The 24,628-nt window shown below is 28.4% G+C and overlaps 4 protein-coding genes across 4 annotated transcripts; all 4 read left to right on the top strand.

Annotated features, from left to right (window-relative positions):
* Positions 1-772: 772 nt before the first annotated feature.
* LOC101505146 (uncharacterized) lies at positions 773-5,708 on the top strand. Its single transcript, XM_004504429.4, has 2 exons — positions 773-2,537; positions 5,449-5,708. Exon 1 carries the CDS (start codon positions 873-875, stop codon positions 2,523-2,525), a length of 1,653 nt encoding a protein of 550 aa, XP_004504486.1. The 5' UTR covers positions 773-872; the 3' UTR covers positions 2,526-2,537; positions 5,449-5,708.
* LOC101507620 (BAHD acyltransferase At5g47980-like) lies at positions 5,327-6,931 on the top strand. Its single transcript, XM_073370437.1, is given in 4 exon segments — positions 5,327-5,412; positions 6,223-6,349; positions 6,351-6,373; positions 6,375-6,931. Coding segments are annotated over 4 exon segments (693 nt in total). The 3' UTR covers positions 6,832-6,931.
* Positions 6,932-8,897: 1,966 nt separating this feature from the next.
* LOC101507313 (epi-neemfruitin B synthase L1AT-like) lies at positions 8,898-10,412 on the top strand. Its single transcript, XM_004504435.4, has one exon. It carries the CDS (start codon positions 8,975-8,977, stop codon positions 10,289-10,291), a length of 1,317 nt encoding a protein of 438 aa, XP_004504492.1. The 5' UTR covers positions 8,898-8,974; the 3' UTR covers positions 10,292-10,412.
* A 2,886-nt stretch (positions 10,413-13,298) lies between these two features.
* LOC101504832 (uncharacterized) lies at positions 13,299-17,140 on the top strand. Its single transcript, XM_004504428.4, has 6 exons — positions 13,299-13,570; positions 13,652-13,788; positions 14,416-14,768; positions 15,267-15,363; positions 15,466-15,747; positions 15,863-17,140. The coding sequence occupies exons 1-6, from the start codon at positions 13,441-13,443 to the stop codon at positions 16,856-16,858; spliced, it is 1,995 nt and encodes a 664-aa protein (XP_004504485.1). The 5' UTR covers positions 13,299-13,440; the 3' UTR covers positions 16,859-17,140.
* The last annotated feature ends 7,488 nt before the right edge of the window (positions 17,141-24,628 follow it).

The following is a 24,628-nucleotide window of genomic DNA, read 5'->3' as shown; positions in this document are numbered from 1 at the left end:
TATCCAAATAACTATATTATTTTTTATTTTTAGTCGCCGTAAATTTTTTTAATTTTTAATTCTTGTAAATATACTTTTAGTCTTACAAAATTTATTCATATTAGCGTTTGTCCTTTTAATATGTATAATATTTGCTTTTATTCTTTGCAATATTCATTAAGATAAAATAAGTATTTTACATATTACAAAGATCAAGTTCAATATGAACTAATTTTGGAAGAATTGAAACAAAGACCATGAACCAAAATAAAATAAAATAAAAGTGAACTTATTTGTAAAGACTAAAAAATAATTAATAATCATATATTATTGGTGTAGATATTTTGTATTGATAATATAAACTATTGATTATTTTATTATTTTAAAATAGTGGTTATGATCATCTGATCAGATCAGCGTTTGTATAAACTAAAATTAAGAAATGGTAAATTTAATTACTAGAATTAAAAGCATATTTGAAAATTGGGAGGAAGCTGATTGGTTGCCTCTCTCAAGCATCTCTATGTGAATTTTTCTTCTCTGTAAATCAAAAATATTTTAAAATGACAAAAATTTAAAGAAGTTGAGTTAAGTGCAGAAAGTTAGAGTAATTAACAATTGTAACCCTAAATTTTTTGAAAAGGTTAAATTTATAAACGACAAAATTGTATTTTTGATATAGTTGAAAATTTTTAAATAATTATTATTTAGCAAGTTATTTAGCAAAATATAAATAATAATTATTATTTAAAATAAGATAAAATTGTGGTTCCAAAAATCAATCTCAAGTGATAACGAGGGATATAAGTGAGTTTGATAATAAGCTATATATAACATACAACCATGAAATTCGAAGATTTTGTTCATCGCAGCCACTGCAACCACAACAAACAATGTTTTTGTTTTCAACTAGGTTAAGGTCTGTTTCTCTTTTCATTCCCAAAAAGTTTCTTCCTTTTAATTTCATTCCTTCTTTTTGCTTCTCAGCTTCAACCCTATCCCCTCAATTCAATAATCCTCATCTTGACAATGCCATTTCATTGTTCAATTCTTTGCTCCATAAGAATCCTACCCCACCACCCATTGAATTTGGCAAGATTTTAGGTTCCATTGTGAAAGCTAAGCATTACTCAATTGCTATTTCCCTTTTTCAACAAATGGAAATTAGGGGAATTAACCCTGACTTTGTAACTTGCAGTCTCTTAATCAATTGTTTTTGCCAATTAGGTCATATCACTTTTGCTTTCTCTGTTTTCTCAAAGATTCTCAAAAGGGGTTATCACCCAAATACAATAACTTTTAACACACTCATCAAGGGTTTTTGTCTCAAAGGTGAGGTTCGTAAAGCATTGCACTTTCATGACAAGGTGGTAGCACAAGGATTTCAGTTGGATCAAGTTAGTTACGGGACTTTGATCAATGGGTTATGTAAAGTTGGAGAAACAAGAGCAGCTCTAGAGTTGCTGAGACGAGTTGATGGAAAATTGGTTCACCCAAGTGTGGTAATGTACAACACAATTATCGATAGTATGTGCAAAGATAAACTTGTTTCTGATGCATGTGATATATATTCTGAAATGGTTGTCAAGAGAATTTCTCCTAATGTTGTCACTTACAATGCACTAATTAGTGGCTTTTGCATCATGGGTCAATTAAAAGAAGCAATTGCTTTGTTAAAAAAAATGACATTGGAAAACATCAACCAGGATGTGTATACTTTTAATATATTGCTTGATGCTTTTTGTAAGGAAGGGAAGTTGATAGAAGCTAAAAATGTGTTTGCCGTGATGTTGAAAAAAGACATAAAACCAGATATTGTTACTTACAACTGTTTAATGGATGGATATTTCCTAATTAATGAAGTGAACAAGGCTAAGAGTATACTCAACATTATGGTCCAAAGGGGAGTGGCTCCTGACGTTAGGAGCTATAGTATCATGATTAATGGACTTTGTAAGATTAACATGGTTGATGAAGCCATGAACCTCTTCAAAGAAATGCAGTCCAAAAAAATTGTTCCTAATGTGGTAACTTACAATTCCCTCATTGGTGGCTTGTGCAAATCAGGGAGAATTACATATGCTTTGCAGCTTGTTTGTGAGATGCATGATAGGGGCCAACCACCTGATATATATACTTACAATTCTGTATTGGATGCTTTATGCAAAAGCAATGATGTTGACAAGGCAATTGCATTAATGAAAAAATTTAAAGACTTGGGTATTCAACCAAGTATGTACACGTATAATATTCTTCTCAATGGATTGTGTAAAAGTGGACGAATAAAGGATTCACAAAAGATTTTTGAAGATCTTTTGGTCAAAGGCTACAATCTAGATGTCTATACATATACCATTATGATACAAGGGTTTTGTAACAAGGGCTTGTTGGACGAAGCGTTGGATTTGTTTTCAAAAATGAAAGACAATGGCTGCATTCCAAATGCTTTAACTTATGAAATAGTTATTCATTCCCTCTTTGAAAAAGATGAAAATGAAAAAGCGGAGAATCTTCTTCAGGAAATGATTGTGAGAGGTCTTCTTTAAGACAGAAACTAGGTGAGATATTTTTCTATTTAAACTTTATAATTTTGAATCAATGTTTCAACATTATTTTATCATTTGGTGAGTTCCAACTTGAAAGAAATTTGTAGAATATTAAAATTATTGTTGTCTTATGTGTGTTGGTTTTTTTTTTTTTTGTATTAACTGGATTACATAGCTAATACATTTAACAATAGTAAACATCTTGATGGTTAACTATATGATAAAAATTGCATTTCAATATTCATTGAGACCGAGAGGATGAATCAGATAGTCTTGTTGTGATTAGTGCAGAGAAAATCAATATTCATTTCAATATCTTGATGGTTAACTGTATTAGTGTTGTTGTAACTATTCTTTTTGATTCATTGCTGCCATTCCTGATATACTGCTTTGGAATCTTTACAAATACAAAGGCAGAATACATGTAAAATCTGATGGGGATTATGGATATAAATTAGCTTGTTTAGGCCTAAAAGCAAGGTCCATAATATTTAGGGGAAAAGGGTTAGTTAGTTAGAGAAGTAGAACATTGTGAATACTGATTGTAAAATTCTCAATACTAGTATTTATAGTTCCTTTTTTCAACTGTTTTGTTTATCCCTTATCCTTTAAATGGGTTAAATGTTAAATGAACATCATTTAGATTCACAGTATTTATAATTTGGAAGGTGTATCGTATTGAGATCAAATGTTCCTCATTGTATAGATTACAATGAGAAGCATATTAGAGATATAATTATATTCATTTGTTTCTGCATTTCCTATTGACAAATAAATTTCCAATTGATTTCTGTTTCCTTTTACGGAACCTCGAATGATTGCCAATGCATTTGTGGTAGTCCTGTCTTCTGTTGTTTGTCTCCTTTTCTGTCTAAATATATCGAGAACTTGGTTCGGACTCAGGACATATATCTTACCAGGATGTGAGTCTAATTCAGCAGATATATCTCACGAAACTGATTATTGTGTTGAATGTTGCAAATTTCAATATAAATAGTCAAAAACTCTAAACATTATAGGTATCTTAATGCTATGAATTCATGGGATTGTAAAGAACAAAATAAGTCAAATTAACTGAAGTTCCTGGTTCCAGACCTAGGTTTGTCCATGATGCAGTCACTCTTGCTTTCGATGAACTCCTATTCCATAAGACCATTGCTAACTTGTTATAACTGAGAGGGCCTGCCCAAACCTGCACATGTGCTTCAAGAAGTGTTAGAAATTAAGATATCATCTTAGAATATCTAATATAATGTTGGAGTATCTTAGTTTCTCTCGTAGGATCTGTTTCTAATCTTAGAGTATCTTAAATTATCTTGTTAGATTAGTTTTCAAATTACTTAGTTATTATAAATTTATAATTATTATTTTTCCTGATTTCGCTATTTATTTAGGATTATAAGTTTAATATCCTTATAGATAGGGGTTAGTCTGTTTATCTTCAACAAGTTTTATGAAGAAATTTCCCACTACTAACACAAGTGCATTTGTTTTTCTCTCTTCGTGAGTCATCTCTTCTCTCTTCGCTTTCGCTGTTTCACCATTTTGGTTCATCATTATTTTGGTTGATGATTTTGCTTGTCTGATAACCTTTTGAGTGAGTTCATGCTTTTCCCGTGTATTTTATTTCTACCATGATTACTACTTTTGATTGTTTTTTCTGGTATTGTTTCATTGATTATTTGTTCTTCTATGCTGATTTTTTCAAACATCGTGGCTATTTTTTGAAGGAAGAAAGGGTTTTGTTTGTCAAAATTTTGTGAATTTTTGGAGGTGTGTGAGATTGCTTTTCATGTGGATCTTGCACTGTAGATTTAAAATTGTGAGACTCCTGACTTGCTTTCGCTCTTCTTGTTTCATCCTTTTTATGGTTATTAAGCCTAGATAAACATCACATTGTATTAAATATATATGGTTATTAAGCCTAGATAAATATCTGAAACCTCACTGTTTTAACCAAGAACAATTCAAATAGGATGTAGCATATAAATGTATAATATATGATAATTGATACCAAACTAAGGACCTTTGTTTTGAAAAAGTCCATAGTCAAATCTCAAGTCAACCTAGGTGTTCAGTTCAAAAAACCATTTAGCATTTAGTATTTAGTTTGATTAGCTCATCCAATAGATCTATATCTACCAAACTTTGATCCAGTCACAACTAATCTAAGAAATAATTCATACAAAAATTCAACATGGCAACATAATTTGAAAAACTCCAAATTCTTAAAACAGTTGTTTTCTGTCAGCAGCATATCTTTCAGGCTCAATTTATAATACTCAATGAAATCAAATAGAGTTACATAATAACAGAAACTCTGGTTTTATGAAACTGATCCGAATTTGAATTTATATTGTTGGTGAGTTACTCATTAATGTATTTGTAGTGATGGCAACAAATTAATTTCATGTTTTCACACATTTCCCCCTGTTTTTATTATTTAGTCATATTTTCCCCTGTTTTAGCATGTTTGTTTTCCAAATTATGTACTGTCTTTGTGTGAATTTATTATTATCAATTATTTTTTAAACATGATGTTTCCTAGCATATGGGTTTATTCTTGCAAGCACATTAATTTTAATTAATAGAGAGGTTAATTTGGTTAGATTTAGGGAACTTACCAAGGCCCAATAAAGTCGAAGTCTTAAAGAGGGCTATTCATCTAAGCACCTTGTGGTATGTTTGGATTCATGGTATATGGTGGAATGAAATGAAATAAACTAGTAATTTTTTAAAAAAGGGTGTTGTTTATTTCCATCTCATTTCACTCTATTCCATCCTATACAAACAATCCAAACATGGAAGATTGTGCAGTTAGATTCATTGAAATTGTGCATGTAATAATAAATGTACAACATATTCAGATTAAAGAATCTGAATATTTGTAAGCTTATGAAGAACTTTTTATGTGTGATATCAGGCTATCTGCATGTCAGATTACAGAAAGCCAGAGCATTACTATGATCTGCTAAGAAGATAAAAAGGAAGAATAGTAGCAGTAGCACATTGTTTCCAGCTAAAGGAAAGCCTTCATTGTAGTGTGTTTGAGCTAGTGGGATTTTTTCTTTCTTTTTTCCTTTTGGTGGATGGATTTCATCCATTATTAGTACAAAACTTGATGTCTTTGATAGTGGTTTCAGTTTTTGGATTTTTTATTCAATTCCATCAGCGTTTAAATTAGATTTTGGTATTCAATATCACTTGTGAATGCATGCCTTTTTTTTTCCAAATTCTTCTGGGCAAAAAGTGAAAATGTGTAAACAATTTCAATTTTGAGAACCGGTTCGGTTTGGAATATTAAACCGGTTCACTGGTTTATAGAACCGGTTCGGTTCGGTTTTACAAACTGTAAACCAGTTCGGTTTTTTCTAAACTGAAAACTAGTTCGGTTCGGTTCGGTTTTCTAGCATAACTGAATTTTGTCCACCCCTACATAAAACAGCAGTGAAGTATATTTGAGTTGGAGAGGCAATTAGTTAAAAATGGAAAGTGAATTAGTTTCTAGAGAAACCATCAAACCTTCATCACCAACTCCTTCTCATCTCAACAGAGGATAGTAACCAAATTCTCAAAATATCTCAATTTTTATCCTAATACTATCCTTTTGCTGGCAGATTGAAAGAGAAAACTAGTATTCAGTGTAATGACCAAGGTGTGTCATTTCTCGTGACAAAAGTTAGAAACAAATTATCAGAGATTCTCAAAAATCCACGAACTCTCCCTCACGTGTGCAAGTTGTAACTTCATTGATTTACAAGCGTGCGGTTTCAGCAATGTGTTTAAATTTCATTACGGCATCATTCAGCATAATGGTGGACATTAATTCGCAGAAGAATGATTCCTCCGGAACATAACTTGGTTCTTGTCTATGTACGTAGATAAGAATGAAATGGAGTTGCAGGATGTGGTATGCAAAACAAAAGAAGGGATACATGAGTTTTGTGATGTTTATCCAAAAAAAATTAGAGGAAAAGAGAAGGATGATTTGTCATTTATATCTGAGTGTTTAAAACATGTTAATGATGCTTATTCTGAGGATCAAACTATGTTTACTTTTAGTAGTTGGTGTGGATTTCCAATCTATGAAGTAGATTTTGGTTGCGGAAAACCTATATGGGTCACTAGTTTTGGTTGTTCTTTGAGGAATGTAATATTTATGATGGATACAAGAGATGGGAAAGGGATTGAAGCACTTGTGAATATGGAAGAGGACGATATGGCTAAATTCGAACAAGATGTGGAGCTTCTTCGACATGCCTCTCTTAATCCAACCATTGATGACTATGTTGTCTCATCTAATTAAGTTCTCTCAATTCCTTCTTAACATGTGCATCTATATCTATAACAATGTGTTATTTTGAGTTTAGAGAAATTTACCGTAGAAAATAGTTATAAATATGATAATTAAGGTCACTCGCAATATGTCAAATAATTTCATATAAGATATATATCTCTCTTATTTAAAACTTCTTCAACGTACTTTTTCAATTCATACTGCACAACTCTATTGTTTCAAGATGATTTCCAACGTAATGTTTTATGTTTTGGTGACAATCAAATATTCTCAATAAGTAAGTATTGAATTTTGAATGTGTTACAGAAAAATATTTATAAGATATTCGGATCCCTTGCACCTTATAAACGCCAGGCCCTGCACCTGATAAGGCAGTTTCAATCCCTTAGCATTTGGCAAATACAAGCAATGAACAAACAAAAAGATTAAAAATGCAAAGCCTAAAATCTGATGAAAATATTTTGTACCTTGAAAACCAAATGCCGCTGAAATTAATTCTAAAGAGACTTGCACGCACATGACAGCAACAAAATTAATAGCTAAATGATTTGTATTCCTTTTCAAACTTGTTTTGGTAATAAACTTGTCAATCAAGTGACTCACATCTTACAGATATACATCCCACATATGTGTTGCCTCAAACCAGAATATAGACCAATTGTGTTCAATGCAATTTTAACCTACACCAATTTCACATGACACCAACACTATTTAATATTTCATCTCACTCGCATTGAACGACTCAATTGACAATTTCATATAGATTATATAAAAGAGAGATAAAATAATATATTTTAGTAAATTACCTATATCAACTATTAGTATGTTCATAATTACCATTTAAACAAAGAATAACATAGTGAATCAAAAGCGATATATATAGGATTAATTACATGGTATAACAAGAAGAAAAGATAAAAAGTAAATAAAATTACATTGAAATTTAAATCGTCATTTATTTTGAGAATATTATTTTTTATAAACTAATCACTCATCATTGGAGAGATGACGTAAAGATTTAAATATTTTTTATCCAAACAACTATATTATTTTTTATTTTTAGTCGCCGTAAATTTTTTAAATTTTTAATTCTTGTAAATATACTTTTAGTCTTACGAAATTTATTCATATTAGCGTTTGTCCTTTTAATATGTATAATATTTGCTTTTATTCTTTGCAATATTCATTAAGATAAAATAAGTATTTTACATATTACAAAGATCAAGTTCAATATGAACTAATTTTGGAAGAATTGAAACAAAGACCATGAACCAAAATAAAATAAAATAAAAGTGAACTTATTTGTAAAGACTAAAAAATAATTAATAATCATATATTATTGGTGTAGATATTTTGTATTGATAATATAAACTATTGATTATTTTATTATTTTAAAATAGCGGTTATGATCATATGATGAGATCAGCGTTTGTATAAACTAAAATTAAGAAATGGTAAATTTAATTACTATAACTAAAAGCATATTTGAAAATTGGGAGGAAGCTGATTGGTTGCCTCTCTTAATTTTTGTTTAATTAGATGGTTGATATTAAAAATATATATATACATGCGAACGTTTATTAATTAGTTGTTTCAATATTTTTTGACGCAGTTGTTTCAATATTAATCAACTTGTTATTCAGAAAATAAATAAATAATAATAATCAACTTGTTGTTATAAATAAAAAATAAAAATAATCAACTTGTATTAGCTATAAACTTGGATCAATATTTAAATTAAAGATTCTTTCAGAAATAAACTACAAACACAAAGTACAAATCATAATGTCAATAAATAATAATTTATGGGGGTTACAACCGATAAAATTGTTTTTGACGACTTTGACATTAAAATAAATTAAATTAACCTTATAATTATCAATGATGCTCCTATCGTTTTGGTTTATTCAGTATCATGATTCTCTTATCGTTACTTGGCTAATTGTAATATTCAAGAGAATCATATTATACTCTGGACTAAAAAACCCAACTGGCTTAGTTTCTTTTAACAAATTAATTTTATCAATGAGAGTACAAAAGGTACTTTCCAAACCATAAACTATGCAAAAGTTATTTAAAGGAACGTAACTTCTTTGATATAATACTTATTACTTATTAGGAACAAAGGATCAATAGAATAACATAGTGAAGTATGGAAATGGAAATAATATCAAGAGAAATCATAAAACCCTCCTCACCAACTCCTCCTCACCTCAAAAATTTTCCTCTCTCTTTCATAGATCACATCACTTTCCGCAACTATGTTCCCTTACTTTTCTTTTACGATGATACCAAAGTTTGTGACCAAACATCCAAAATCTCACACCTCAAGAATTCTTTATCTCAAATTCTATCCATATATTACCCCTTTGCAGGTAGGTTCAAAGATCAAGTTTCAATAGAATGCAATGACCAAGGTGTATCGTTTTTAGTCGCAAATATTGGAACAAAATTATCAACAATTCTCCAAAATCCAAATCAAAATTTGTTGAACCCTTTGTTCCCCGATGAATTACAATGGAAGACCGCGAATTGGAGTGAAAGTATATTAGCCATTCAGATAAATTGTTTTGCATGTGGAAGAATTGTAATAAGCGTGTGCGCGTGTCACAAAATTATAGATGCTTCAACTGCTTTTAATTTTGTAAACGATTGGGCCGAAATTAATCGTGAAAAACAAAAGTCAAAGTCAATATTATCGATATTACCATACAACGCACTTTATGCGGGAGGTACAATATTCCCACGTGCGACTTTTCCAATTTTTCCGGAAGTTGAGTTTGTAAAACACGAAGCAATAGTGTGCAAAAGGTTTGTGTTTGAAGCTTCTAAGATAAAGTTACTTAAGGGTATGATGGTAAATTCTCATTCCAACCCGGTGAAAAATCCCACACGTGTAGAAGTTGTTACTGCATTGATTTATAAGTGTGCAGTTTCTGCATTGGGACTAAATTTTAAAACGACGTCGCTTCGAATGGCCGTGGATCTTCGTAGAAGAATGGTTCCTCCGTTGTTGGATAAAAGTGTAGGAAACTTGGTTTGGTTCTTATTTGTTATTAACCCGGAACTACATGATGTGGTATGCAAAATTAGAGAAGGATTGTGTGAGTTTTGTGAGATTTATCCGAAGAAATTTGGAGGGAAGGAAAAGGATTTGTCATTTATATTAGAATGTTTAAAACAAGTTACCACTAATTCAAATGCAGAGAATCAGAGTTTAATAATTTATGCTAGTTGGTGTAGGTTTCCAATGTATGAAGCTGATTTTGGGTGGGGGAAACCAATATGGGTGACAACTAGTGCTTGTCCCGCGAGGAATGCGATAGTTTTGATGGATACGAGAGATGGAGATGGGATTGAAGCCCTTGTGAATATGGAACAGAATGATATGGTCATTTTTCAACGTCACGTGGAACTCTGTCAATATGCCTCTCTTAATCCGAGTATTATAGCTAATGACTCTAACTAAATCAATATGTAGGTATATTCATCATGTTTAAATTTGTATAGAATTTATAGTTATTAGTAACAATGCTATGTAACCTTCAAGTGATGTACTGGATAATTTAACACTCCATAAGAACATTGTTTTCTTTACACAACTTTATTATGTTTCAAGTATATATTTGATTGACTAAATTAAATATACGTAAATTTTGATTAACTCACCAACTCTATTTATGATATATAAAAATAAATATAACATTACAAATTAATAAATATTACACGTTTAAAATATATAAAAGAAAATCATATGATATAGATAAATATTATTAAAATATCCACAAATAATAGATCCATTAATACAACATCGTTTATTAGTAATAAAAAAAAAAAAACAACTATTAAAATTTCCATATATGATTGAGTTCGACTAGGTTCATTTTAAAACAAAAGTCATTTTGTCCTATTTAAAGTGGTTTTTATAAAACAATATATTTAAAAAATTGGTAAAATACAAACAAAAATAATTGATAAAATTGATTTTGTGCAATTTCTTATTTAATTTTAATTTGAATGAATATTAAAATCTCCACTAAAATACTAATTTTTTTTTTGTATATGTGTAGTGGACATAAAATAATACAAAACATGAGCATCTAGACAAAAAAACAATCATTTTTCATTTATTTCGTGATGAGATTGATGGTGATGGAGATTTTCACACGAGATGATGATTTAGGAGATGATAAAAAATAATATACAAACAATTAAGATGCATTTTGTTTTCAAAAAAAAAAAATTACAAAATAGTAAGTACAAAAGATATTCTACCCTCGGTACAAAATAATTTAACAAACAAATCTTAATCAAAAACTACTCCACAAGAAAACCTTAATATGCTCTACTAAAGTATAGACATTTAGATCACAATTAGACAAAACATAATTATCACTCAAACCCCAAATCATTCAAAATCAAATTCAGTATAATAACCACTGATCTTTCCTCCATCTACCAAACAAACAAACATAAGATGGATCAGATCTTTTAGCATAATCATGACCATAGTGTACCTTTGCCAATATCCTGTCTTTCTTCGATGTGGAACGGAACTTCTTCTTGAGAAAGGCTCGGGCCTATGACAATGGGCTAGAAATTTGAAAAGGGTATGAATTAGAAGAAGAAAAATCCCAAGGCACAAAGCTTCTTCTCCCTTTTGGGGATAAAGAAGATAATTTTCAAACTATATCAGAATAAAAATAATAAAAAATTAATAAAAGAAAAAGGAAAAAATAAGAAGAGCACATGCAATGGAATGCAAGCTTGCACACGATATATTTCAAAAGTAACAATGAAAAAGGAAAGTATTGGATGCACGTATAAGAAATTATATATAACACTAAAAAATTAAAAAATGAGAACTTTATTGTCAATATATTTTCAAAATATATGACTATCTTTTCTAAAAATCGAATTAGAGTCGTTGAGAGCTGCATGCTTATATATGTATGTATATTTAAGAATAATGTTCTAAATAGATATACAAGTCATGAGATCGAATTGCATTCTTTTTAAGCAAAAAATAAAAGCAAAGAATAGCATATTTGTCTACCAATCCATGAGAATGCCATTAATGAATCATGATAACGAGTTTAAATATAAAGCATGTCAATTATATCCCAAATAGTAACAACTAACAATAAGTAATAATTTTATCGATATCTATTCTTTAAATAAGCGTGAAAACATTTTATTGAAAAATTAATAAATTATATATCTTTTACTGTTTTTAAATAATAATTTTTTGAGGCATAAATAATAATAGTAATATTTATATAAATGACATATATAAAACTTATATTATTGAATATATAATATAATATAATATAATATAATATAATATAATATAATATAATATAATAATCTTATATTATAATTATAATTCTTTATAAAATTTTATAACAGTGCATGTAATTGTTAATATAATATAATATAATATAATATAATATAATATAATATAATATAATATAATATAATATAATATAATATAATATAATATAATATAATATAATATAATATAATATAATATAATATAATATAATATAATATAATATAATATAATATAATATAATATAATATAATATAATATAATATAATATAATATAATATAATATAATATAATATAATATAATATAATATAATATAATATAATATAATATAATATAATATAATATAATATAATATAATATAATATAATATAATATAATATAATATAATATAATATAATATAATATAATATAATATAATATAATATAATATAATATAATATAATATAATATAATATAATATAATTATCTTATATTATAATTATAATTCTTTATAAAATTTTATAACAGTGCATGTAATTGTAAAAAATGTTAAATAGGTTACTTCCAAAAATTAGTTCAGATATCTAACTGCCCAAGAATCATGGCAACGATGGATTCTAATATAATTTCAATATGTTTTACGTTTACTTTTAATATTGTCATTCTTAATTAGAATTTGATATCATATTAAATAGGTTTGAATTATTAAATTGACTTGAATCTCACTTTAAAAAACTAACTCAAATGATGAGTTCAAACACATACACATTCAAAATCTCAAAAATATTGACTATATAACACTCTAGCATAACTTTAATATTTACTCTTATAATTAAGATGGATGTTGAATCATATTATATCATTATCTTTAACTTGACTTTGAGATTATTTTAATTGAACATGAATCTCATTTTCGAAAACAAATTTAAATTGAATTTTCTAAAATATAATTTTTGATATTTTCAAAACACATTTAAAGTTTCGTAAAATAGAAGAGTTTTTTTTTTTCAACAAAATTAGGAATAAATCTGAATTTTTAGAAGACTTGGAGATATAATGTAAAATTTTCAAAGTCTGGAGCAATTTGGAGTCCGAAAACCCAATGAGTCCAGTGAAGTAAAGCCCAAACACATCCAGAGGAGCCCATTTTTGACGTTCAATTATAATTAGCTCTTGCCTGTAAAACAACGGCGATATAGTTCTCCCGGGAACAACGACGGCGATACAATTCTGCCGGATCAACGTCACCGATACAGTCGCGGAGTAGATCGGAGAATCAAACGCAGCTTGCTTCGGCTGAAACCTAATGGCTCCGAAGCCCAAACCAACGCCGTCCCAGCCTCCTACTCCACCTCCACTCGAAGATCTGTTCACCACTCTCAACAAGCACATCCAATCCTCCGCTTTCTCCAATGCCGTCAAACTCACAGATCAGAGTCCGTCAATTCTTAATCGCATTTCATTTCAATGAATTATATATATATGCTCGTGTTAACAGCTTGTTGTTCCCATCGCAGTTCTCGCAATTGCCCCTGGCGACGAAGACGCACTCAGATGCAAGGTCGTCGCGTTAATCAAAGATGATCGATTCGACGATGCAATCTCCGCCATTCAATCTTCTCGTACTCCTCCCGATGATTTTCATTTCCTTAAGGTACGCCACTTAAATCTGAGTTTCCTTCTTCTTCATTTTTTGCCGGATTGTTTTCTGATTGATTAATTGGTGAAATCCAGAACAAGAATTTAGGATAGGGTTGTCCTCTCAGATTGTAGATTTCATTATTAGGGATTGAATTCTGAAATGGAAGCATGACGGGAACTGTTAGTGTTCTCTAGTAGTAGGTATTAGGTTTATGAGCCAATTTTGTGTGTGTATGTGTGTATGCACTGAAACAGGCACACATTTCATAAAAAACTTTGTTGGAGTTCATCGGAAAAAGTGATTCGTATGTGACCAGGGTATGTTTGGATTGACTTATTTGACCTTATTTATTGACATAAGCACGATGAGACTGTTTGGGAGAGCATATGTTAACCGCTTATGCCTTGATCATTACAGGATAGCTTATGACTTGTTCATTACATGATAACTTATGACTTGTTCATAACATGATAGCTTATGAAAACAACTTATAACTTATATGAAAGCATTTCATTTTATCTTCTATTATAGAAATTGTATATGCATAAGCACTTAATTAAGTTATTTATCCAAATAGGACCCTGATGGATTTTTAAATGCGTACCGTTTTTTTTTTTACACTTTGTTGGTTGTGAATAGGCATATTGCTTATACAAACAAAACAAGTTGGATGAAGCTTTGGAGTCTTTGCAAAAACATGAGAGAAATGATGAAACTATGCTTTTGGAATCTCAAATTTTGTATCGTCTTGGAAAAATGGATGCTTGCTTACATATCTACCAGAAGCTTCAGAAGTCCAAGATTGATATGATGGAAATAAATTCTGTTGCTGCCTTAGTTATGGCAGGGAGATCATCTGAAGTTCAAGGATGGTTGGATTCATTTCGGGTTAAAGCAACAAGCAGCTTTGAATTGGCATACAATACTGCTTGTTCTTTAATTGAAAGGAATAAGTACACAGATGCTGAACAACTCTTGTTGTCTGCACGAAGGTGATGTGCTATTTTGATTGTGGGAATCATGATATAGAGCTAATTTACTTTAATATTTCATGGGTAACATTTAACATTATAGTTCAACAATTTTCAATATTATTATGTGTGATGTGTATATAGAGTATTACCATATATCGGCCTTGTCAGTGGCTAGATGTGATATTTAACACACTTCATGATTATGTGCTTCTTAGTTCTAGAGCTTTGTTTGTAAATTATAAATTTTATGTACTTCTTTTGAGTCATGAGAAAAACCCATTTTTACCTTTGACCATTAGTAATAGGCTCTTCATGTTGGGAAGGCAAGTGTGACATTGGTATGAGTAAAAGTTACTCATTGGATAACATGTACAAAGTTAATTGCTTTAATCAACTTTTGCTAATCAGTTTGTGGTCTTTACTTCAATAACTTACCTTTTAAGTCATGAACTTATTACCCGGGAAGGTATCCATGAAGTGGCATATACTTATGTTTGATTCATATTTTTTTATCAGAATTGGTCAAGAGAGTCTGATGGAAGATAACTGGCCTGATGACGACATAGAAAATGAATTGTCTCCTATTGCTGTACAATTGGCCTATGTCCAACAGGTAGAACTTCTAAACTTCTGATTTCTCAAAAAATTATTTCTCTTTCAAGCAAATATTGCTTATTTTTTTAGTCAGAAATTTTAATCAATCATTGATGAACAGCTTCTTGGGCGTAAACAAGATGCTATTGAAGCTTACGTGGACATAATTAAACGAGATATGGCCGATGAATCATCTATTGCAGTGGCAGTCAACAATCTTATTTCATTGAAAGGTCCAAAAGATGTTTCCGATAGCCTGAAGAAATTTGATCGGCTAAAAGAGAAAGAGACACAAAGCTTTCGCCTAGCTCATGGACTTGAATTGAAACTTTCAGCAAAAGAAAGGGAAGCAATATATGCAAATAGGGTTCTTTTGCTTCTTCACGCCAACAGACTTGATCAGGTCTTTCATCTTTGTCTTCCTGTCCTTATATCAGCAAGCATGCATCATTAGTTTTTTTTTAAATACTTGGCTACGGAGAATGCTGCTAATGTTATTTTACGTTCGTAATTTGTAGGCTCGAGAACTTGTTTCTGCATTGCCAGACATGTTTCCAGAAAGTGTTGTACCAGTGTTGCTGCAAGCTGCCCTCTTGGTTAGAGAGAACAAAGCTGGAAGGGCTGAGGAAATACTGGCACAGTTTGCTGGTAAGTTCCCTGAGAAGTCTCAGGTTCTATACCTAGCCAGGGCTCAGGTGGCGGCAGCGGCTGGCCACCCACATATTGCAGCTGATTCTCTGACTAAGATACCAGATATCCAACACATGCCTGCTACTGTTGCCACCCTTGTGTCTTTAAAAGAGCGAGCCAGCGACGTTGAGGGTGCAACTGCTGTTCTTGATTCTGCAACTAAATGGTGGTCTAATGCTATGACTGAGGACAATAAGCTTAATATTATAATGCAAGAGGCTGCCTCATTCAAGCTGAAGCATGGAAAGGAAGAGGATGCTGCTAAACTCTATGAGGAGCTTGTTAAAAGTCTGGGAAGTATTGAAGCACTAGTTGGGCTGATAACAACAGTTGCCCGTCTGGATGTTGCTAAGGCAGAACTATACGAAAAGCAACTGAAGACCTTACCTGGATTAAAGGGAATTGATGTGGAAAGCTTGGAGCGTACTTCTGGAGTTAAACGAGTTGAAGGTCCTTCTAATGTGGGTGTCACTGAAGCGTCCGAAGAAGGAAAGAATAAGACAAAAACTAAGAAAAAGAGAAAGAGAAAGCCAAGGTATCCTAAAGGGTTTAACCCTGCAAACCCAGGTCCTCCACCAGATCCAGAAAGGTGGCTTCCTAAGCGAGAGAGATCAACTTTTAGGCCCAAGAGGAAGGACAAAAGAGCTGCTCAGGTGAGAGGCTCACAGGGCGCTGTAGTTAGAGAAAAGCAAGATGCTGGTTCTTCGTCTAGTCATTCAAATCCAAAATCAAACCAGGCAACTACCTCCAAAGGTGCTACGCAGAGTGCAGTTTCTGAGCAAACCAAGCCTTCATCCAAATCGAGAAAGAAGTCTAGGAATTAAATTAACTGGGATTTGTGATTTCTGATAAACATGTTGTATTTCTGACTTTTTGTTATTGCTACTTTCGATGACTATACCGAGGGTCCATATACATTATACACTGTGTTAGTTCAATCTCCAAACCATCAGTTTTGGTTCAAGCAAATGAGTATATGTGTAAGTTTTGGTTCAAGCAAATTGGTATATTTGTCTATTGGATGCAAGTGTCAATGTGCGACTTTGACACACTTTGTGTTTTTGGCATTAATGGAAATTGATATATCATCGCGATGTATATGATTATTCGTTTGCTTCGGCCCCTTCATGTAATGGTTGGTCAAGTATATTTCCGTGAATCCCTGATCATAGAATGATAGAATATAGATGATAGTGTATCAATAGATTATAAAAATTTGCTCGTGATTCCTTGATCCTGATGATAGTTGAAGATATCATTTGACTGAGAGAGGGAGTTTATGCCCCCTCATTGATTTGTTCTGCTCTATGAATTTCAAAAGCATTTTCATTCACACGTTCCCGGTTTTCTTCATTGATTAAATATTTATTAGTTTTTATTTACATTTTGCTTTTGCCTTTGACTTCTACATCACAGCAGTGGCAGCTTTTGAAATTTAAAAAATTATATCATATCATTCTCGATCTATATTTCATTTGTGAAAATGCCTCAAGTGATTGATCTCTTCTTCATTTGATTTATTTGGAATTTCAACTCACTCGGCCAACAACATCGTCAATTTGAAAGATCAAAAGCTCATTCAAACACAATTTCTTTGTTGTTAGTTTGTGAATCTGACAACTCTCTCGTTTATGCCAGATCGTTTGCATTTAGTTAGACTTCAACACATTTAGGTTTAAGCTCTGTTCTCAAGAAAACCACCTTTATGTGAGACATTGCTGAGGCATTTGGTTATCCTATTCAATTGGCGGATTCGTAGAATGGGTAAAACTGTCTCTGTGAATTTCGGGAAGCAGAGTTTTGCTTCTCTTTGATATGGTAGTATCACCATTTTTTTATAAACTGTATCACCATTTTTTATAAACTGTATCACCATTTTTTATATAAACTGTATCACCAAATTGTATGCATTTTTTTTCTTCATTTTCTTAGTTAAATTGTAAGCGGGCGAAACTGGTGCACATTAAGGGCATAAAAGAGAAATATTATGAATTCTAACTCATATTTTAATATATCAAATGTTTTTACAGTTTTTTTTATTATTTGAGTTGCATTTATAAGATTTTGTGTATTCATTTTTAATTAATTTGAAAATAAAATTTTTTTGTCGCCTTTTAATATCTTATCTTACTGATTTATGATCCATACTCCACATTAGAGAGATAAAATAGTATAAGTTGATAAATATAAAAATAATCGGTAAATCACACTTTAAAATTTGAACTTATGAAATAAAATAAATGTGTGGTTTGATTTTGACTCATTTATTTAAATAGTCTAAGTAAAAAGTTGGACTTTTGTTAATAAAGAGTAGAGCTTGAATAAAGTTAATTATAAGACAATCAAGTATGAGTAAAGTTTTACATATTTTTATAATGACTAAAAAAAACATACATTTATACTATAAATAACAAAGGCTAGTACTATTAAAGGTAGGTCTTAGTGAAAAATATAATCAAGTATGAGTAAAGTTTTACATATTTTTATAATGACTAAAAAAACATATATTTATACTATAAATAACAAAGGCTAGTACTATTAAAGGTAGGTCTTAGTGAAAAATATAATCAAGTATGAGTAAAGTTTTACATATTTTTATAATGACTAAAAAAACATATATTTATACTATAAATAACAAAGGCTAGTACTATTAAAGGTAGGTCTTAGTGAAAAATATAATCAAGTATGAGTAAAGTTTTACATATTTTTATAATGACTAAAAAAACATATATTTATACTATAAATAACAAAGGCTAGTACTATTAAAGGTAGGTCTTAGTGAAAAATATTAGACTTCCACATAAATCCATGGAAAAAAATAACAAAGGTTAATAAAATTTTCAAAGGTACTTTATTACTATGATTGGAACAATAATACTCTTCACCTTACTTGCATATATAGTATTATTATTAAAATGTGTGGTATGTAATAAATAAATTGAAATAGAAATTATCCCGTCAAAATAACAAAAAATTAAATAGAAAATTTATTTTTTTTTAAGTTTTGTATTTCATATTTTTTATATATATAAAGAGGTGATAAATATTATCATAAATTCATAAATAATTGGGACAACATTTAACCTAATAATATTAATATTTATTAGTTGAATTATAACTTAAAATACTTTCGTATTTTATTTTAAATAAAATTAATTTATAAAAAGTGGATTTGATATTTATTGTGGTTGATCCATGTTGTTGGATCTTATATTCTCATTCGTTTGGGACTCAAATTTGGATCTTATATTCACATTAGTTGTGACTTAAATTTAAATTTAGAATTTTGTAAGGAACTTTGAAGAATAATGATGAACCAATAAAAAAAAATATAGTGGTTTAATTACATTAATGAGTTTTAACTTGTTTTGTCAATGATGAATATAAATCATGCATAGACCATTTGTCGCATAAGTACAATTCATAAGTTATGATTCATGTTTAAATTTTTTCACATGTGTGAGAAAGTCGTAACTAGACACATTAGAATTAAGTTTAGAGATGCAATATTTTCTTCGTTTTCTTCCTAAGACCGGTCAATTTAAGCACAAATTTAATACTATATCTAGTTCCATTTATAAGAAAAATAATAAAAATATCAAAATTAATATAATTTTGATTTTTTCTTATTTTTACGTTTATACCCTTATTGAAAATTGTAATATTAAAAAATAAACAAATAAAGATATAAATATAATTTAAACAATAAATACACTTTAAAAATCATGATTTTTTTTTTTTGGTATATATAAAATCAAAAAATTCTCTTATATTGGACACGAGTGAGTAGCTACTATTATTTCTCATCAATTTTTGGATTATTTAACGCCACAATGGTGACCAATAAAGGAAGGTGTTGTTATGATTTTGGGTTTACCTTTTCTGTATATAGTTAAATTGTAAATTTTTTAAGTAAGTGACAAGTAGTTAGATTGAAGGTTCCTTTCTCTTTAAGTGTTATTTCCTCTCAATGGCAGATTGAAGGTTCGTGAATTGTTGTCGTGGGAAAAGCCTCACCAAACTGCACCATACTGAAACTTATCTTTGACAATTAGATCCATCCTCTTTTACATTTGGTTTTCAGTTTTTGAGTTTTTATTGGAAAATATGAACGGGGTAGGGTGCATAAAAACTTGAGGTTGGAATTAAATGGATACTATAACATTGTTGTTTACAAGTTTATGCTTGACAATGTGTTAGCAGAAATTTTAAGGATAAGTTATACATTAATTTATTCATCTCAATGGCATAAACTAAAATAATTGGAGTTTTTGTTTTAGATCTAATTCATTAGATGATGATGGAACTAATTCTTTCTTGAGATATTGAGATATTGGAATAGGCTAGGTTTTTATATTAGATTTAATTCATCTTCACAAAATCGAAATCGATTTATGAGAGATGTTATTCTTTATAAAGTTTTCTTAATACATGTAAATAAATATTTTAGTAGGTGATCCGATCAATAAGCTTTGATATTATCCTTTTAAAATCAATTACAAGATAAAGTTATTCGTCTTTATAAAATTTTATAGCACTATTTCTCTTATCAATTTGGGAGTCGGATTTTTTTTCCATTGAGATACAAATTGTACACTATATGTAAGTGTTTTATTTGCTTATGAGATATTTGGATGCAAATGGGGAGGAGATGTCACTTGTTTCATTGCTGAAAAGGATCGATCAAAAAATAAATAAAAGATTACTATTTTGAACAGATAATCTAAAACTATTGTTAATTATTGTTGAACTACCAGTACTTCCTCTATTAATTGTTAGTAGTTTGCTATACTGTACCAAATTCTATGAGGTACGTATTTATCAAGTATGCGCAAAAAAGGGACTTAGTATGTCTTGCTCCTATGTAATACATCTGTCATTTTTTTTGTTGACAAATACGTTTGTCATGTCTTGTCTTTCTTTTTTTTATTTTTTAAATATTCATTCATTAAATTGATAAAATATATTAAATATAAATATAAATTTAAAATTATTAAAAACCAAAATAATAAATCTATTTAAATATTTATAATATTTAATTTAATAATATAAAAATATAATATTTATAAATAATGTGATAAAATTAAAGTAATTAAAATATTATGTATTTATATTTGTAATATATTGACGACATAATTATTGAGTAAATCAGTAATTAATTTAAGTTGATTTGTTAATCTAAATTAAACGAACATTATGACAAAATAAAAAATTAAACAAGCATTACTCATCAAATAATGTTAATTTAAAACAACTAAATCACTTATTTAACTTAAAACATAGGGAGAAAAACTAGAACTGTAAGGAGAGTTTGTATTGAAGAAGTGGATAGATAAGTAGATATGGTTATAAAAAAAAATTAATCCCACTTTCATGGGAATTTTTTATAACCACCTCCTTTCCTGGGAATAAATAATTATTCTACTTCAAACAAACACCCCGTGCAATTTTGATTAATCATTGCATTTTTAATTCAACAATTTTTACTAAATTTTTAATATAGTTATTTTTAAAAAGACTAAATTCATTTGTGGTCCCTTAATTTAATTTCAGATAACGTTTTAGTCTTTTATCTTCTTTTTTTTCGACTTGGTCATTTATTTTAATTTTAAGTGATAATTTGATATTTTATGTTTTAAAATTTCAATAATGATATTCTTTTTTATACAAAAATTCAAAAAAAAATTCAATCAAAACTCATAAAATTAATTATATTCTTCAATATAAAACAAATTTTATCAAATTCGTAACGCAAATCTTCAAATAAACTCATATTTTCATACTTTATTTGATATTTTTAGGAATAAAGGACTAAATCAGAAGAAGAAAAAAAAAAGATAAATGACTAAAACGTTACTTAAAATTAAATTAAAGGACCACAAATGTAATTTAGCCTTTTAAATATAATATTTATTTTCTTAATATATAATTTTTTCATACATCGCATTCATTCAAGATCTCATTTGATTTCAAATAGAGTTAGTTTATAAATAATGTGTTGAATATAAGTTTAGAATTTGGCTTTTGATGGATTGTGATTAATAAATTTTATTGCAAATATTCAATAAAATTAAAGGCTTTCATGAGCTTGCAAGGAGATAAGTCTCACCATCTAAATTTCCATAAAAAAATAATGTGTTTGATTACTTATAGATTAGTTTATTAGTTTATTAGTTTATTTATTTATTTAAATCTTCCAATAGAGGATGGAATCGTGTTTCACATGTTTTGTGGGCTAACCAACAATTATAGTATTAAATTGGAATCCGTATTCCTACTAGTACTGTTTTCAAACTCCGTTCGGATATTGGCCACACAAGACTATAGAGTTATACATAGCACCGAAGCAGAGGAACAGATTTTCTCTTCCTCACCCCTACCCCTACAATGGATCAATTAAATCTATTATAATTAATATAATAAAATAATTATTATTAAATAATAATAAAATAAAATAAAAATATTTTCTATAAATAATTATTATTAGATAATAATAAAATAAAATAAAAATATTTTCTATAAAGATAAAATTTTAAATTTTAATATTGGAAAAATATTAAAGATATTTATATGAATAGATATTAACAGTACTGTTCCTGCACCCGATTTTAATTCAATCCAATCAAAATAAGTTGTTTTTACTCAAATGATTTCAGATGGATTATTGGTTGGACCTTAAAAATATTGAGTAAATGGATTATTGGTCGAACAGTAAAAATATTGATGAAACCGTATTAACTTGAACCAAATTAAATTAAAAGACTCAGATGTATAAGTCGAATTCATGAGACTTATAAACGTAAAAAAGATAAAATAACACAAATCGACATAATTTTAAATCATAGTTTAACTCACTTTTTAGAGGAATATATTTAAAATAATAACATATGAAAGTTATAAATTTTATTAAGTTATTATATATATTTATTACAACATTATCATAACTAGCTACTTGTCAAAGTGGCAAACCATTAGGCTGACATATTGTGGAGTTATTTGTATTGTCATTTTTAAAAAAATTAATCAACACTTCAACATTTTACGACTAAATATGTTTTTATTTTTTATAAAAAAAAATATTTTTTAAATATATTTATTTGTCTTTTAATTTAAAAAATTTAAATGATTTATTTTAATAAAGTTTATAATATTATTAAAAAAATATTTCACAAAAATTATAATTTTTAAATGAATTATGCATAAAATTTTAAATGTTAAAATATCAAGATAAAAATAATAAAAATATGAATTTATAAATTAAATTTTGAATTACCTTTTTGTGGAGAAATTTAATATATATATATATATATATATATATATATATATATATATATATATATTTTGCTTTAATAGCAGAGACTAAAACTGCGAGTATAATAATTTCATAAAGACGAAATTTTTTATTTATTTTACAATGATAAAAATAAAATGTTGAAATTTTATAGAACTAAAAATATATTTATATTTAATTTTCATTATTGAAAATTTTGTATCTAACAAAAATTAAAATTTATCTAAGATTTGAATTGTTCGATTAAGATTGGACGATTCATACGTTCTGACTGCACTTAATCCAATTTCATTAAAAATATACTCCCTCTTATCACTATTATAAGCAAAAAAAGTGACTTAAAATCTTGATAACTATTATAAGTAAAAGTTAATTACTTTTGACTCATTTAATATTGGTATTCATAATATATTTTTAATTTAATAAAAAAATATTTAATATAGGTAGTTGACTGTCAGACATTCAAATTGACAATTTAGTAAATTTGAGATATATTTTATATTAAATTTAGAAAATTAATTGCACATAACTAATTTTCTTAATACGCCAAAGCAGTTATTGTTATTTATAATAGTGATCAGAAAGAATTTTCATTTATTTACTTTAAAGAAAATATATTTATTTATTTGGTTTAAATATTTACTTGATCTCTACAAATATTAAATTATTATTTTGAGTTTAATTTTCATGTATTGTAAGTATATAAAGTTTTACATAGTCCACAAACATGATCAATCATGTAGGTGACTATAGAAGTAGCTATAATAAAAATTAAATATTACTTATGATCTAATAGTTATGATTGATTGATAATATTAAAATCATATAAAAACCTTTTACACTCATATAATATATAAATTATATTATATTATTTTTACTCATGATTAAAAAAACCATTATTTTGTATCTTTGCAAATATAACCGATTTTGCTTTTAGTTTTTGTTGTTCTATTTCATTCTTTAGATAATTTGTTTATATTGGAATATGTCTTTGTAATATGTTGAATATTTAATTTTTGTCCATTCTGTATGAACGATAAAAAAGAAAATATTACACACATTATACAAACCAATTTCAATTAAAACAAAAAAATAAGAATAAAAAATAAAATGAAACATATTTACAAAGATAAAAAATGAAAGTATATTTAATTAAAGGCAATTTTTTTTAATAATTTGATCATTATAATTGTCTGACGAAATAGAAAACATTCACTGTATATACAAATTAAATCCATATATAAATATTATTCCTCAAAATGAATCAATTACAAATGGTAAAAATTAAAACATATAACATACA

Source organism: Cicer arietinum, chromosome 6, assembly GCF_000331145.2.
Source record: "Cicer arietinum cultivar CDC Frontier isolate Library 1 chromosome 6, Cicar.CDCFrontier_v2.0, whole genome shotgun sequence".
Taxonomy (NCBI): domain Eukaryota; kingdom Viridiplantae; phylum Streptophyta; class Magnoliopsida; order Fabales; family Fabaceae; genus Cicer; species Cicer arietinum.
This window is presented reverse-complemented; position numbering and strand designations above follow the sequence as displayed.